Below are 18,279 nucleotides of genomic sequence, written 5' to 3'. Positions count from 1 at the left end.
GCACTCATCCAGGTGATGCAAATGTTGGTCAGTTTGAACGCAACAGTGTTTTTAGTAGAAATGTGCAGTTCTTTTCTCTGCATGTTAGACAGTTCTACGTTATTTGGGTTAAGTGTTGTGTGGAGGTTCGTTAGCAGGTCCACTTGCCTCTGGCTCTGCCCTACATACTAAAAAACCAACTAATTCCCTGTCAAGAGACTCATTGTTCTGAATTTCATTTTTCCTGAATTTTTCTGTGATTTATTTTTTTATTTTTATTTTATTTTTTGTTGCAAGCGTGAGATCTGTGCAAAGACACAATAAAGGTAAAGTGTACAAAAGTAGAAGAGCCTAGTGAACTCGTTTGGGTAACATAAATAAGACAATAAGACAAAAAAACAACAACAAAAAAGCTGCAATGTCTTATTAATGCTGTATTCCTGCAGCATTGTGTCTTCCTTTGAAACTGAAAGGAAAATAAGCTGGTACATAATTATCAAATTTTAACTGATGACAGTTTCTTTCCAACTTCTTTATGCAATAAATGTGCAGTTATGATTATAACAGCATATTGCCTAATTTTTGTGCAGCTAAAAGTCACACAAACTCAAATTGTTATATGAAACCAGTATAGGTTCAGCGCAGCATTAAACCCAACTCAGGCCTTCGATGTCTTAGGCTAATCTCATGTCAGAGGACTGAAAAACACACTTTTAACACAATCTGCTGTGATCAACTCATGTACACTACAATATTTTAATTCTTTAGTCTCTTTAGTGTCATATAGAGAAATAATTTCATAGATAGGGTAAATGAAATCCCATATAGTCGTGCTAAAATGAAAATACACCTTGAAGAGAGTCTAAGTTTATCGGTGAACAACAAAATGATCTGAGCTCCACTGATTCCTACTATCATTTAAATCTAATCTCAGGTTTAAAAACCCCTACAACAACTCACAGTCTTTATTAAACAAAGATTAAACCAAAAATGCTATACGACTGTACAAATATTGTACATCCCATGACACAACTCAAGACACCCTGCAATATGTTTTAGTATTACTTAGCACTACTTGTCTTCTGTATGAGTGCCCTTTTCTGTGTTGATGCCTCGGCCCATTTTCCCTTGATCTCAAAACACAGGGCTGTCTGCAAGAAAAGAGCTACTCACCTAACTTTGTCTAAATCTGCAGTCAAAGCAAGTAAAAGCTTAAGGCATCGGAAACTATGTAAAACAAGGCTTGATTGTCCTTACTATAATGTACGAAGAAAAGGACAGTAAGGGACATAGATGAATCTCAGTCTGGATGAGATAGAAAGTTTTTAGTTTCTGTAGGCAAAACATGATCTGAGCGCCAAAGGCACACCACCCTTCTCAGAGACCAGCCAAACAGTTACCAGGAATAAGTCAGCACACAACCAAACAAGCGGGCAGAGGTACCTGCCATCTACATAGTGTGATGTGGAAATGGGACCCACATTTGTTGTTGGACCCAAGATGATGTAGATAAGGGTGGAGCTCAAGGCCCAAATTGTCAGAGAAACAGGCAAACACTGTCACAATCACGAGTTCCCACATATCTCATGCTCACACACAGACATTCATATCCAGAAAACTGGATGCACACCCACGCACACAACCCATAGAGAGTGTAAGGTGTGTACGTTACACTCTCAAGTCCCGGTAGCATTTCCCCAGAGGAGCAAACCATCGCTGGTCCCAAGAGGTGCTTCCCTTCATTCCAGCGTGAAGAAAAGCAGACAGTGCAAACCTCCTCAGCAGTGGAGCAGCCCATCAGGCCAGATGAGGGGTGGTCGCCATCCGAATGACCCCCGGCCAGACGCTGAACCCCAACACCATCTAGTGATGGGGGCCAATAAAAGTCCGTGTGCTCAAACCAACCAGCCATCCAGAGCTGCCTCATGACAAAACAGCCCCAATGTTGCATCGGGACTCTGAACATGCATGTCACAACTCTACCACCCACAGGGGGACATCTACCCGAAATGCCGATGAACAGAGCGCACCGCAACAGCAAGGCAACGGCTCTGCATGACACCACCCTTTCCCCAAAACTTGAATGCAACAGAGCAGACACCATCAAGCCACACGACCGCACCGGACTCCCACACCAAACTGTTTAATGTTGAAATTTAAAAAGACTAGCAAACTGCATGAGCTTAGCCCATGCTTTTTTAATAGCAGAAGCATTGCACCTTATTCACAGACTCTTTTGTCCCTGTATGAAGGAGCCAGGGAGCGGAATAAAGCAAAAACACGAAGAGAGAAAAGCGAAGTGTCAAAAAGTCAAGAGTGTGCAAAAAGAGAAAGGAAACAGAGGCCAAAAGACAAAGACAGGTACTGACAGACTGGTGAGCAGAATAAAAAAGAAAAATCTTTGATATATAGGGGAGTTTCAGTTCAACAGCTTTTTGAAGTCAACCTAGACTTTTATTGAGGTTTAAAACGTGAAGACATACACTTCCTGTGAGAGTTCTTTGATATGCTTTTGACACATTTGACACAGGGGATCACAGAGTTCCCAGATACTTTCATAAAATATTTATTTTATCAAACTCACAGATAAAAGGGCATCATGTAAAACAATAAAACTAATTCCAATACAGTCAATGGCAGAGCAATGTATCAGCCTATGACAGATGAAGGCCCTTTGTCTAGCAAAGTGATCCAACTGAGCGCTATGGGATCTATTATATTTTAGAAATTCAGTTTCCTAAAATCTAAAATTCAATATGACCAGGATTAAAATGGCTTTGTTTGGACTACTAAGGCAGGTATGCCTGGAACCATTTTGTGGAACAATTTACCAATACAGATAGAAAATTGGCAACCCACTGATTGCGGGACAAACTTCTTCTTCCAATGCTACTACTGTAGTCTGCAAAAATGCACCACTCTTGGTCAAAATCAACCATCGAGAGCCATGAGGAGTGTCTTAGTGCTATTAGTCAACGTGCTAATGATGGAGAAATGACTTTCCGTTCCAGCCATCGATGCCTATATGCTAAATAGTCTGAGGACTCACGGCAGGTTAAAGTTGTGGTGAACCAGCATAGCAGAAAGCAAGGGGAAGAGGGTGAGCATGAGAGTGATTGACAGCACTAAAGCCCTCCTCCTGGCTCTGATTGGTTGTTTCTGACTGAGTGGTGTGTTTCTGCCGTTTGTGGGCATAATGAAAGAAGGCAGAGGAGCTTGATTTTTTTCACAGATTATCTGTCTTATACTGTCATAACACAATGATCATTTCAACCAATATGTAAAAAACATATTTTTTACAAAAGTCACATACAGCAGCTTTAAGATGTGCTTTAAAATAAGTTGGCATTGGCAAGAAAGTAAGTACGAAATGCTGAAATTGTCAACAGCTGACTTGTATTTCAAGTCATGTCAGAATTAACTATAATGCATATTTTAAAAAAAGAATAAAAATAAAAAACAAAGGAAAAAATGAAAAAAAAAAAGGTAAAGTCTCCTCTGTGTTCCAAGCTGACCCTCGGAACAACAAGGTTCACCAAACATCTGTGATTATTGTGGGAAAATGTAGAGTTGTCCCTTTGCATATTGCTGTGAATTTGTCTCTGACCACATCTGGTCCTAATGTTGTCAAGATGCTGTATTTATCCCCCTAATGCGGGTTAATGCATATTCCACAAATGCAAAGGACTGAATTGGAAACACTTTGCAACCATCATGCAGTCAAAATTATACTCAATTATGCTTAATTTTGCTAATCTGCATAATAAATACCGACATTTATAAGGGAGGACAGAGCAGTGGAACAAAAACGCCCAAGCTGTAAACATGGTAGTTTTCCACAATATAGATAGCAATGAGGAGAGTCAAAGCCAGAATAGTGCAGAAGCTGTCAGACATGTCAAATTCTAAATTTTAAAACACATACGTAACTCAAACAAACCCGACCTGAAGTGTGTGTAGAAGAGACTGCAGAATCACTCCTGTAACAGAACAACATTCTCTTTATCTTCACCCTCCCCTCTTAAGGATCCATCATTCATTACAGCAAATTCATCAGTGTTTCATTAGCGATGCTTTTTCACAAACATATGAAAAATGGAGCGGGATTAATTTCCATCATTTCCCCTACTAAATGACACGGGCAAATTACCATAGCAGCAGTAAACATAACAAAGACTCAAATCCACTCACAGCCAGAAACAGACTCTCTAGGAACACACAGTAGGTGTATTGTAGAACCCTGATGATCACATTTCACAGTCCAATTTTTCACTTTTAGACGGGTAACTTTTAGGAAAACAATAATGCCTCAGTGGCGATCATCCCCTTCTTTCTGAGGTGTTCGTTAACCACTGGTTTGCCTGCTCTAACGGTTTAATTTCTTTTGGACAACATGTGTGTAACGCTAAAATCTGTTTCACAAACTTTCTGATTTGAGACACTCAAATCTCTCCTCCTAATTTTTCCCTAACTGAAAACCTCAAGAATGCCAAAACTGAGTCATTTGGGAAGGTGGAGCGCTGTGACCTTGAGTAAATAATCATACTGCACTAGACACGATTCCAGTCTGACAGAATCCAGACAGGTGGATTCAATGAGGGACGCAGAGAAACGGTGATGTAACGATAAAGCCCTGAGAAAGTGGAGAAAAAACAAGAAAACACAGGAAGAAAAGCTGCTCATGAAGGTCAAAAAATGAATCATAATCATATTATTAATAAGTGCGTTTTCAGTCGTTTATCTGTTTTGTACGAGCAAACAGTTTCAAACAAAACACGTTTATGGATCCAGTCATGCAGACTTATACACACAGATCACCCACGCATGCACAAACCCATTCACATAAACACATGCGCATGCGCCGCATGTAGTATCGCCCTGCTGCTATGCTGGATTCATCCAAATATGGTTGAGGATATTTCCATGGCAACAGCAGACAGAAGGGGTGCAGACTTATGTGGGATGATCTCCAGAGAGAGTCTGCTTGACTTCTGATTCAAACTACTGTTGTGTTCGATTCATTCACCAACGCAGCCGTTCTTTCAGCAGAGTTCCTAAATGCAAAAAATTTGGCCTTGGTTATATTCTGGCTGCCATGGCAATTCACCTACACAGCGAAAACTGCAGGGCATGCTACAAAACCTGTGAGATTTTTAAGTCATTCTCTAATCATTTTTGACAAACCAATGAGGAGATTTTTCCCCCTTTTTTGTTAATGCTAATATTATATACAGTATAGATTGCATCAGGAGGACATGCGATGCAGAGCTGCTGCAAATCATAAAAAAATAAAAAATAAAAAATAAAAAAAAACAGATCATAAATCGCAGAAATGGAGATGACACACACCAACAGGTCAGGGGGTGCAGGCTGGGCTTGGAAGCAACACATAGATCACACTGTAATAACAGTCCAGACCATAAAAGAAAAGAATGTCCCTATTATGTCACTACATAAGTCACAGATATTATAACAAACTGCAAACCAGTTAAAAGATATGGCTGGAAGAGACGCGTAAAGTGATCTGTGTCTGCCATTAGTAAGACCTCACTGTCCAGTGAGTGGAGAGCATTTTACAGAAAGGAAAATAGCAGATCGTTTCTTAACTTGACGTGATCGAATGCCGGTTTGTGATCTCAAACGCCATGCATGTTAATGTGTGTAAAGACCAGGCTGTGAGTCATGTATGCCAACAGTCGTATATCTCAACCCAGCCACTCATTAATGAGGATGCAGCCCTGTGGCACCACAAGGAATTATAGGACTGAAACAATCAATAGACTGGAGCAAATAGGTGTGCCTGTGCGTCTGCATGTAAGTCTGCAGACGCACAGCATGGAAGTTAGCTAGGTACTTTAATTCAGTGTTTATTATTTACTTAGCCAACTGTATGGGAGAAATAAATCCATGATGTTATAATTTAACACTGTGCCACTGACACTTTCACTGAATCGAGCAAAAATATAGAAGTTAAACGTTACTTTGGCATTTAAAGCCATAAGTAAAAGGTGAACACTAAATCTGTATCAATTTTAATGCTGAATTGAACTGAGGATTTTTTTTGTAATATAATATCACAAATATAAAACAACACACTTCCTCCTCCATTACTGCATTATTAGATTCAATATTAAAGCCAAAATTTCAGGAAAAGTTAGAACGCAATAGAAAATCCAGATATGTAGAATTAAATATCTTTTGTTCATAATAGTAGAAAAAGAGACAGGCCATAGAACTGACAGGCCAGACAAGTTTAAGATGTTTTAAACCCTTACAAAAAAAAACACGTCATCAGGTATTTTCAAACCATCTGTCCAAGGAAATGGATTAATCTGCATCATCATCATCTGTATGCTCTTTTGGTAACGTAATTATCCAATGCCAAATGAACGTCTGCTCAAATGGCTTAATCAGAACTTCACTCTGCAGACCCCCGATGAGTGGGGTACCCACCCATGACCGGGTCTAATTTGTAAGTGCAGTCCGTTTATGATATAGATGCTAATGGAGCCTAATATTCAATTAACTGGACTGGATCAAATCTGACTGGCCAGACACAGAGGAGTAACAGACATGAAGTGATGCTTTATTTGAGATTGTTGTAGCCTTAAATTACTGATATTGCAGCAAAAGACCTTTTAAAAGATTTAATAAAAAATGTAATTGCCTGCTTTTCTGCACAGAATCCTTATTCTATAAAGTAAATCATTTTGCAAGTGAAGTCTTAGGAAGCAACTCTATATGAGTGCCTTGGAAGATCATTCGATCATTTTTCTAATTGCATTTTTTTTAAAATACAGTCAACTTAAAAGCTTTTGTTTATCAAAGTTGCACATAAAGCTCTTCTTTAACTTTATGAGAACAGAATACACATCTCTATATTAGAGTCTCTCTCTTTCCCAGTTTGGTTTCACCTCCTAGACAGACAACAGATTCATTGCGGTCAATGTTTTTACCTCAGTTGCCAGAGAAAGACGATGATGAGGATGCTGGAGATGAGGAGAGTGATGAGTGTGGGATGAGTGAGATGATAATGAGCGTCATGCTGGCGATGACAACACAAATGATGCGGGCTACGATGATTGAAACACACAGCTCTGATCTCTGGGGGAGAAGTAGAATTGAAAAGAATTAGGTTTTTGGTGCTTTAATGCAAATCACAGAATACCGTTCCCATTCTATCATAGACCTGTTTTGCTGACTACAAATTGGGTAACAAAAGGTGTTGAAATAATTATTCATCCTATGTTAATTAACAGTTGGCATGACAACCAAAGCTGAGGCTGCTATAGCGGAGCTTTCAGAAATACAAATGCACAGATTAACATGTAATGAATGTCCTTTTTCAATGTTTCTTTTACTGGGAAATGAACCGGGGGAACATTTCTGAGTGACACAAAAGCATTATGTCCGATTAATTTGCAAAATCAAAAAGAATGTATATTTGGCATATGAGGGCACACTCATGAAACTACGTGTCTATGTTCCACAAACAATCCTTTACACATCTGTCAAATTCTCATACTAAAAGAAAAAAGAAGATCATTGAGCAAATTGCTTCTCAAAACAGAGATGAAAAAAATGCAATTTTAGTCTTGCACTGCCGTCTGATTCAAAGAAAGGATGTCAACAGGCGTGAGTTTATTGAAAACTGAATCTGTATTTGTTGACATATCTTGTTGCTGTGGAGAAAAAGTGATACTGCACAATCTAAAACATCTTCAGGGAGCGAGTCGAGGTGGATATAAAACAGATTAAACTAATCGTGTTACTTTACTGTGATTTACACCTACTGAGTTTTTAAGAAGATGAATGACATCGTTTTTATTAAAGGACTGGGCTGGGATTCAGAATCTCCAAATGCCCATTCTTTGCAAGTGAGATTGCCTGATAGACATGTATTCATTAGTTTAATGCAACTTTCATTGTAAATCTGATGCAGAAGTAAGGAATATAGTGAATGCAAAATATGAAGCAAATTGCATTGCTTTTGTGAATTCCTCCCAAATTATTTTTGGCCGGTTTTCTTATCTCTGTAATGCTTTTTTTTTTTTTGCCTGGGTTTTATATGTTTCATTTTCAGAGGACTCAGTGTGGGTTGAGAAGGCGAGCCTGTTTTTCCTAGGGGACCTACAGGGAATAAAATATCAATCAGCACAACAGAAAGTCGCTTTAAAGTCAAACTGACCTGCCGACGAGGAGAAACTCTCCCACCACTTTCTTGCGTTTCATCGCCATGAGAATGTTGCGAACGGTCATGCCTTCACAAAAACACGCCACTACTCTGGCCTTGGGCAGGTGTGCCTTCAGTCTCAACAGCAGACGATCAAAGCTCTGTTCTCCAGCGTTGCTCCAGATTTTACCTAGAGCAAAAATCGTGAGAGAGCAATAAGTCTCTGACCCTTATGATGTGCTTGTTTTTTATCCCCTCACCTAAAAAGAAGATCCTGGGAATTTGAAATGTCTTTCCTTCACAAATAAAAAGTGGAAATATTTAGTGAAAAAGGCTTTTTTTTTTTTTTTTTTTACTAAATAAAACAAAAAACTTCCTTTTTTACTGGATGTCTATCATGGGTGTTAGGAAGTAATGTGCTAGCTTATTAGTGTTGACAATATTAGCCATAGGAGGTAGCAAATAGACAAAAACAATAACTGACAGAAGTGCTCTTTCACATGCATAAACAGCACTTAGTGGGAATTCAATCTCTTGTAGATGTATTCTCCTTCATTATCTTTGTGTCTGAACAAACACTAAATTAAGATAACATTAAAATTAATCCCAATTCAAACATTAAGTCAATATATTTCATGATAAATTCTGTCTAGTTACGTATTTTGACCTCTGCCATCTTTACCTGAGTGGGCTATACAGATGCCCTCCTTGGCCGCCATGTCTTTGAATGCCTCCATGCCACTCTCACCATAGTTTCCTGGACAAATAAGAAAACGACAGCCAAAAAAGGTGTTAGTGCCGGGATAAAATTACTTTCACAACAGCAGAGGAAAAAAAAATCCAACTATACAGATGAATTCAGGTGTCTTGCAAGAGTATTCATAGTTCATCGGTAGAACTCTTCAACATTTTCATGAAACAATGACAACACTTTTTTTTATTCTATACGATAAGCCAAAACAACGGGTCATAATTCGGAAGAAAAAGAAAAAAGATGCCTGCTTTTTCAAATTCTTTTAAAATAAAAGTATAACGAGTGTGGTGTGAATGTGCGTTGCGCTATCTTGAGTAAACATTGCTTGTAGAACCAACTTTAGTTGCAATTTAAAGCTTTCCGGATCCAGAGGTGAATCTTTTTTCTCAAGATCTTTTTTGCAGAACAGCTCAAGCGCAGTCAGATTGGATGAAAAGCAATTTTAAACCTCCATTGCCAACTCTTACCAAATATTCCTTCTTAGATTTAGATTTGACTTTTGACTGGGTCCTTCTAATATGCTTTGATCTAAATGATATCATTGTTTCTCTGTCTGGATGTTTATGGTTATTGTTTTGATAGAAACGAGGTAAAAACCTACACTACACTTTGCTTCGTACAGAGGCAAAGTGCTTCGACCCTCGCAGTGCCGAGCCGAACGACTTCTTTGCCAGCAGTAAAATGTCCCAAACATTCCTCTTGCTCTGACTTTTATTCCTCAATATTTGGAAGCGTGGCCAACACAGACTGAACAGCTTCATTCACTTCTTCTGCTGCTGTTGGTAACGACAACCATAGGCAGACTGCAGTTCTAAAACATCACATAAAATCCACATCATCGTTCACAACTCCTTAAATTAGCTGAATGGCCCAGATGAAATATATCCTGAGAAATCCATCTTACTGGGAGAATCCCCAGAAGAGCGCTGACGGGACAGAAGAATCAAGCAATGCTGGAAAGCAAGGGCCAGGCTAAGGTGCGCCACACTCTTTCCATTTTAAGATAATGTATTGAACAGTGCTCAGTGAGACGTTTAAATGTTTTCACATGTTTTTTGTATCCCATGGCTGCCTAAAAACATTTCCATATTTTCCTCCCGAATCTGTCTACTGTATTCCTTGGTCTCCATGAAGTTCTTTGTTCTCTAACAAACTTCTGAGGCCTTCACTTTTTGTATTTATCCTGAGATTAAGCAACACACACCTGGACTCTGTGTTGCTAATTAGGTGACTTCTGAATCAAGCATCTTAAAAGGAGGTCATCAAGGGGTATGCAAGCCACATTTGTCTTATTGTATTTTCACAAATATGAGAAAGATACTTTGTGTTGTTTAACTACATAAAATACAATTTAAAAAAAAAAGAAAAAAAACTATATATATATATATATATATATATATATATATATATATATATATATATATATATATATATATATATATATATATATATATATATATATATATATATCTTGAAATTTGTGGTTTTAATTTGAAAAATGTGAGAACATTTAAGAGGTAGGAATACTTTTGCACACGTTGTGTGTACTGACAGCAGCAGCTTGGTTTCTTCTGGACCACCCTTAGCAGTTTGACTTCATGCCAGTGAAAGCATATCCCCATCGTGGCTCCCCTTTCTTTGCCAGGGAAAGTGGGTGACCTGAAATTTATGCTAATGAATGGTTGTGCACACTGGCAACGAATGTGATAGGATTCCCCTCTCTGGTTCCTAACTCTGACTCTCCCCCACTTGATTGAAGGAACTATCAAAGCTCTCCAGTCTATCTCTGTTTTTAAACCTCTAACATGTCCAAAACACCAACGACTTTCTAACTGAGCATTACTGATCTGTTTTCAACATAAATTTATATTTAAAAATAAGGAGAAATATGAAATGATATAGATGAAAAAAGGAAGACCTGGATCATTATGTGGAAAAAAAGAGAACAGAGAGAAAAGACAAGGGAACCGTGGGAAATGAAACAGACAAAGGCTCCTGATCCCAAACCACCGTACAGCTCACAGTGTGTGTAGTTAGACCAATGATGAGGCTGGTGGAGTGAAGTGTAAAGTCCTGTAATTAGTGTCTCAGTGAGAGGAGTGGGAGACAGATGGCAGAGACCATCCTTCCCATGTGTACTTTGAGACGTACACACACATTGTCGCTCACACATTCGCTGTGGCACAATTATCCCAATCTATAGAGCTTGTAACCTACTTCATTCTGGAGTCAGAATTTATGTGGAAGGCCGTCTCTTTTCAGACTCTCTCCATTCGTCTGTTTCTGTCCTCCACATACATACGCCTGGGTACTATTAAATACTGCTAGCACACCTCCCACAAATACACTCGACACACACGCATATCCATTCATCAATCTGAAACAGGTCAGAACCACAAAGAAGACAGCATGGGCCATGCAGTCCCATGACTACTGCGTCGAAAATTTCTTCCATTTGTGGGATTATTTCTACAAAACCCACATTTTTTTATCATGTGGATGTCCAAATTGGATCCCACGTGTTGCATCCAGTTCCCAGTAAGGGCATTATCATAACCGTTTCACATGGTAAGCTCTTTTTCCCAACATTTATTGTTTGTCTGCTTACTGTCTGTGATGCAGTAACTGGCATTTTTTAAAAGCCATAGGGTATTTTGTGTGAAAGGCTTGCAAAGCTGCATTTTAGGCCATGAATTTTACTCTGTTGCATTAGCAAATGTGGGTTTTCACTAACAATTTAAGTCATTTTCAAAATCAAAAGACAAACTGGTTTGGCTGCTGCAACTCCCTGTCTGTCATGCCATGGGACTTGCTCATGGACTGTGCTCAGAAACCCCAGACAGCTCAGTGTGGGGCGAAGCTCAGCTGAGTCACTAGTCATTAGGTTTTAAGGGCCCAAAGCCCTAACTTTATGTAGAACAACAACTTTTTTCTGTTTTCTTCAGACTCAATTAACTTGCAAAGCCTCCGATATTTTACAAGCCAATATATCAGTGACTCACAAAAACAAACATGCAAGCCACATGAAAACATCAGGAGCTAGAGGCAGGCTTACTGAAGATGGTAGCTGTGTGTATCAAGTCAGACGTACACTCACTTTCCACTTAATTAAGCACACTTGTTCAATCGTACGGCGGTTTACACATTAAATCAGTCGGTCGCAATGCAGCAACCCAATGCATTCAGTTATGCACAATAAGACTTGCAGAGGCTGAAACTGAGCAACAAAACGGTGAAGAATGTGGATTTAGAGGACTGAAGTATTTTAGAAACTGATGGTTTTTCCACTATCACCCAATGAAGGGAAACTATCTTGTTAATGTCAAATGGGATAGAGCAGACTGACTTTGGACAATAGAAAGGCAGCAGGAGCATATTATTATTATTATTATTATTTCTTATTATTACAAACAAAGGATGAACAGTCCTATCTGTTAATGCAAAACATGCTCTGGAGACCATATCAGGCATCACTATTGTTATTAATATGATAGATATGGAAATAAAAGAGTTCCATAGAAATTGACCTAACTTTCAAATTTCAGTAAGCAGTTAAGGTTCCACATTAAAACATTTTACTGTTGCATAATGGATTAATTAAACTGAATTTATCCTTATTAATCTCACTGAGGACGTATATTTATATCTTTCAAACAAGTGGTACTCTGTTTTATCACAGAGGCAAAAATAAAAGCAATATAACTCGTATACAGAGGCAGGAGGCTTTTAGGCCTTCAGTTCCCCCGCTGCCTGTGGCTCACCCTGAAATCCATCCTCATTTTCTGCTTCCCCTCTCCTTCCTGTCAAAGCTTAACTCTGAGAAAAACATGTAGTGATTCTTTTCTCATTTTTTTTTTTTTTTTTACTGCGTTAAGGGCCCCAGCCGTCTCGCATTCTTCTTGATCTTTCTCCTTCCCCCCCCCATCTTCTCCCAGACTTCCTCAAATGGTTCATCACATCAGTCGAGGTGTTTGGAAAAGCATTAAAGTTTCCTCAGACGTATATAAAATAATTTATATGCGTGTGCATTTAAAAAAAAAAAATCAGTAATCAACAAAATAGGTAATTAATTTCATTATCTGAATTTAAAAAATTAATTACATAAATTCATTAGACGCCAACACAGAACAGAGGTTTTCTTTTAGGAAATTTGAATACTAAATAAAACCAAAACAAGACAGATTTTTAATAGACAATAGTTTTTGTTATAGCCATCGAATGGCTTACACTGTCACGAGCAATACTGCTGGCTTGACACTACAAAAAGATCATTTCTAAACAAGGGATTTTCACAAAGTGCTATATTTAAGCATATTAATGGAAGGTTGAGCTTAAGGAAAAGGTGTACTTAAGAGTGTACTTAAGGAACAGGGATCATTTGAGGAAGGGGTATTTATTGAGGGCTGGGAAACAAGGGGGCATTTCTGAACTGGACTAAGTGAGTGTTGATAAGTGGCTCAAATGCTGGTTTCAAATAAAAATTAGGTCTGCATTTGATTTGGAAAATCAAGCTCCAAGAGTCTGGAAGAAGATTGAAGAGGTACAGAATCCAAGGTGTTTAACGTCACATATGAAGTTTCCACACTCAGTAATGTGGAAACTTCATTAGTCTTTCTTAGGAGTACCGACCAAAGAAAGACGAAGAACATCAGTGCAAGCAACCTGTTATCAAATCCATTACGTCTCTGCAGAGCCACAGACTGATGGCCTGCATGTCACGCCAAATCGATGCAGTAATTCATACAAAAAGAGGAACAGTCAGATACTGACAGCAGGTAATGTACAGCATACATCTTTTTTCTACTCATTTGCCCACAGTTTTGTATTTTTAAAATCCTTCTTTTACTGGTCATACGTAGTATTCAACTTATCAGGAGACAGAATTTTTGTTGTAAGTTTCAATCAAAATTAATCTCTGTGTGTAATATATTAAATGTGTTTCACATGGTGAATTTAAGAACTAAAAGAGTACAGAGATATGCATGGTGTTGGCAAAAGATTGTAAAAATGTGCAAAGGTTACAGTAGAGGTTATGGATATTATGTAAACCTGTTATTAACTGCTTATTTATACTGAGTGTTATGCTCCGTTTCCCAGTTGGGGATGGGATTGGGAGTTTTATGGTTCTAAATGGATTCCCTAGCTTGATCACTTGTCATAAATTAGTCCAAAATAGCTTCAAACCCTTAAATATGTTAACAGAAAGTCTATTCCAGTCACCAGTGATCAATGAAACACAAAGGTAATGAGGTATTTCAGAACCTGCCTGAATCTTTTTACGAGCCTCTTTGAATCCTCACATCTCGGGATGTTTTACTACCAGCATGACAAATTATTTGGCAGAAGGCTTTCTTCTTCTCCATGCATTATGTCCTTCTCTACACTGTCCTCCCATACCAACTTTACCTTCACTTACAGAAGGTAAAGGGACAGGAAAACAAAAATGATTCACAGACAATGGAAGCAGAAAGAGAGATAAAACCAGGAGAACAGAGGCGTAGAGGGGATCAACAGGATCCGAACCAAAAGACTCATCAACAAGAAACAAGAGACAGAAATGAGGAAAAAGTGAAAAAAGACTAAAAGAGCACACTTGAACAGAAGCAGAGGTGGAGAGAAGCCTGGCATCTTGATTAATTGAGAGATTGATCAATCGCGGTTAGAGTGAGGGTGGGTGACACATGAAATTTCAGGTCAATGAGCTCAATTGAGCAGAACTCAACAGAGCCGAGCAGAGAAAGTCAAGTCTCGGCAAAGGCAAGGAAAAAAAGACAACATGCTGACCTTGTTGTTGGAGGGGATGATTGTGACTCATACTGCAAGTAATTATTGGTGCTTTATCATTAACTATTTGAAACAGGATAAGGTCATCGCATACTCCCAATAAAATATATTTATGCATTGGGAACCAAAGGAACACCCTCCACTCCTATAAAGGTAATTCTGCAAGCAGCACCTCTGCTAAACAGGTAAAGCCCCTTTGCAAAACGTTAAATATTTTCCACAGTTAGTGTCTGAAAACTGCTGTGTATCAAAATAACTGCAAGACAAATTTACTAATCTGTTTGAAACAAAAGCATTACTGTATATTTTGAGACGTCTGTGACAGATGTTTGTTTTGTATGTTTGTGTGAATACTATGCAGCAGACACATTTTTACTAAAGTTCATCACACTTTAAGCATTTCACAATTTTAGAAATCAGAGTTGTAAAAACTTGACTATCAGAGCAAGTTTCCCCGTTGCTAATTTCTGAATTCTCTGGTGGCAAAAACAAATCGACACTTTTGGCAAATTGCATGTATCTAATTAGGGAATTTGTTTCACTTGACTATTTATTTGTTCAAATGCTTCTGACAATCTGTTGTTAATAACTACATTGCAAATACACTTAAATTTGAAATGGTAAAACTCTGCATCTCTTTCATTGCACATAACATCACAAGTAAGTTAGAATCTTGATCAGTAGGAGGCGCTACTTCAGGTGACCACATATGGAGAAATGAGACTTCGGACCTTAAATACAGTTACAGAAAGAAAGCAAAGAAATATGATTTTCCGATTCCACTCATCTGACTAATGAAGCTCCACAGAGCTCAGTGGAAATCTATTTATGCAGCAATGTGTTTTAAGTCATTTCATACCTTTTACCCAGTAGAATATAAAAGCCCTTTGCTGTTTTTTATTACTGCTTTATATCTTACTTGTGCTTTGCAGTTCATCTAAGAACTATGCTTCAGCAACTTCTACTTGGTTGATATCAAATGCTTAAAGTGTCTTATTGGTCATTTTTTCTCAAATATGAGGAAAAGCATCAAAAAAGGAAAACAGAAAATTAGAAAACAACTTCTACAAGCCGCAGGAAATTTTATAAAGCATCTTGAATGGCGACAAAATGAATGAATGACTCATCAATAAATTCATACTCAACCCAACTTTCTTAGTAAATGTGCGAAAGTAAAAAAAAAAAAAGTTTTGAGTCTCCGGAGATATTGCTAGAACACTGTTTTGTTTTGCGGACTTTAAATGGAGAAGTGAAACAAACAGGATGCAACTCACACTTTTGTATGCATGTACCACACAAAATATTCAGGATCACAAAGTTATTCTCTCAAATATTCCATCCTTGTCCAGTAGTGTTTCATTACTTCAGTGTAATCATTGTGCTGATATTACATGTATTATTCAGCTTCGGGTACATCAGTGTCCCCTGTCTTTGGCTCCCAGATGTGAAACGGTAATAGAAATTAATGAGTCTCTCACACACGCGCGCACACACACACACGCACACACACATATACCAGTCTTTCTCTCATTTGGTATCTTCTGAATGCTGATTGCTCTCCTATCCTAAGCTTTCCACTCATTTACCTTCATTCCTCTCTTTCCTTCCTAATCCTTTCAGTCTTCTTCATCTTCCTCCTCTCTTTTGGGTGCCTGGGTTTGCTTGTGTATTTTTTTTTTCCTTTTTTTTTTTTTTTTTTAAACAAAGGCAACGCCTGACACTGAATGTCACACCAAGGTTATACCAGCTTGTCTGTGCGAGTACAAAAATCCCAACACTTTTCTGGCAAACATACACATTTGTACACAGCGCAACAAGCACACCTGAAATTCCCACACGGCAACACCACACGCGTCTCGTCTTGTTGCTAAAATTAAAAGGCAAGCTCCCAGAAACGCGTTCGTATGGAGATTAGTCGGGGCCAAGGAAAAATGGTAACGTCAAACACGAGACAAATGTTATTCCTGACTCCTTATGCAGGGGGATAAATATACCACAACATCTTTTTAAATGCAAGTTGGTTTTCAGGTAAGACTGTTTAAGAGAATATACACAGACGTGCATAAATATTAATGAGCTGGGATGGGTTATGAGACAACCTCTCTAACTTTGAAGAGCTCACATACTACCCCTGTTTGCTTTTATTGTTGATGAATGGCAATAAGAAACTTACTGTTCAAAACAAGCTGCAAGAAAAAAGTACAGATATCAACTGGCAGTGGGGGAAACATAGCAAACATGTGGAAGAGGCCAAAATTAAATATTTTTTGGTATACATGCAAAACACAATGGATGGGCACAGAAAACCATCTTGTAAAGGAATGGCTCAGATTAAAGCCTATTAATGTGTTAAAATGGCCCAGTCAAAGTTTTGACCTAAATCCGTAAGAGAAACTGAGGTAAAACTTGAATGACAGTCATGACCAGGTTTTTCTTTTTTTTTTTTACTGTTGCTGGGTGCAAACTGATGACTTTGAAATGGGGTCATTTTAATTTAAGAGCGTGTGGATGTGTGTTTTGCCCAAAAGGGCTTAAAATATTATAGTGCTCCCCATTTTTAATAGCACTAATAATCCCTGCACAGGCATCAGCTTGTCTCTGCTAACTTCAATATGAAAAACTATTTTCTCAGTGGACAAAGTTAGTATGACAGCAGACGTGCATAACAAGGTCAACCCTGCTTCCCATAAGTCCTGAAATGAAATAACATTGCTTCTTTCTTTGAGTCATTGGTGTATGACTCTTCTGAGTGAAGCCTTGGAAACAATTGGCTCAATAAAGTTGTTTTATTTCTGAGTCTTGTGGGCTTCTGTCCCAATAGAGACTCAAATCACAACCTAATCAGTCTGAAACATGGAAATGGTGCGATTCCTTCAGGATGAGCCTGAACTCACTAAAATCCTCCCTGATCAGACCAGTCACTCAGACACAGATTCTGTTTCGTCTGCCTGCATTTGGCGTTTCTCCCACACATCGGAAAACATACAAATTTGCAAACATATCAGCCATTAGTAAATAAATAAGTTACTGTACCTCTGCGGCAATCATATTTATGTATAACAACAAAACTGAGCACAGAAGCACAATAGTGAGGCATCCTTTAGTCTTTCATATCCCCACACTAAAGAATGTCTTTGTTGCACAATAGATAGACATCTATTGTGTCTATTTAAATGGACACAATATATGTCTGTTTCAAAGACATCCTCCCATTAAGATGTCTTGCATAATATGTCAAGAACAAAATAGAGACCTGTAGCAGGGAGAAAATATTCACACCCTTACAGAGTTTTTTCAGTTTTTGCTTTTTTTTTTTATTGTTTCACTTAAAACGATTCAGATCAAAAAAGCAAATTTGAAATTTAGACAAAGCTAACCAAGGTAAATACAGGAATATGTTTTGAAATGATTGTGACATATATTAAGAGAATAAAGCAATGCCATCAATATATATGACCCTTGTTGCACAGGTTTGGTTCGGAAACATGTTTTTTCCTTTGCTGAATGAAATCATTATTTGCGAACTAGATTTTGTACTTATTCTGGTTATCTTGGTCTGATGTTAAAATTAGTCTCAAGATCTGAACAT

At 38.2% G+C, this 18,279-nt stretch overlaps 1 protein-coding gene across 1 annotated transcript in view; it reads right to left on the bottom strand.

Annotated features, from left to right (window-relative positions):
- Positions 1-18,279, bottom strand: part of grm5b (glutamate receptor, metabotropic 5b) — a 52,033-nt gene that overhangs the window by 29,867 nt on the left and 3,887 nt on the right. The window contains exons 4-5 of the mRNA XM_088011884.1: positions 8,835-8,909; positions 8,168-8,342 (exon numbers count right to left, since the gene is read on the bottom strand). Coding sequence (XP_087868010.1) covers positions 8,168-8,342; positions 8,835-8,909 — 250 coding nt within the window. The remainder of the gene's footprint in view (positions 1-8,167; positions 8,343-8,834; positions 8,910-18,279) is intronic.

The sequence above is a fragment of the Poecilia mexicana genome, unplaced genomic scaffold (genome assembly GCF_051168715.1).
Source record: "Poecilia mexicana isolate PSO_F unplaced genomic scaffold, ASM5116871v1 scaffold_13, whole genome shotgun sequence".
NCBI lineage: Eukaryota > Metazoa > Chordata > Actinopteri > Cyprinodontiformes > Poeciliidae > Poecilia > Poecilia mexicana.
This window is presented reverse-complemented; position numbering and strand designations above follow the sequence as displayed.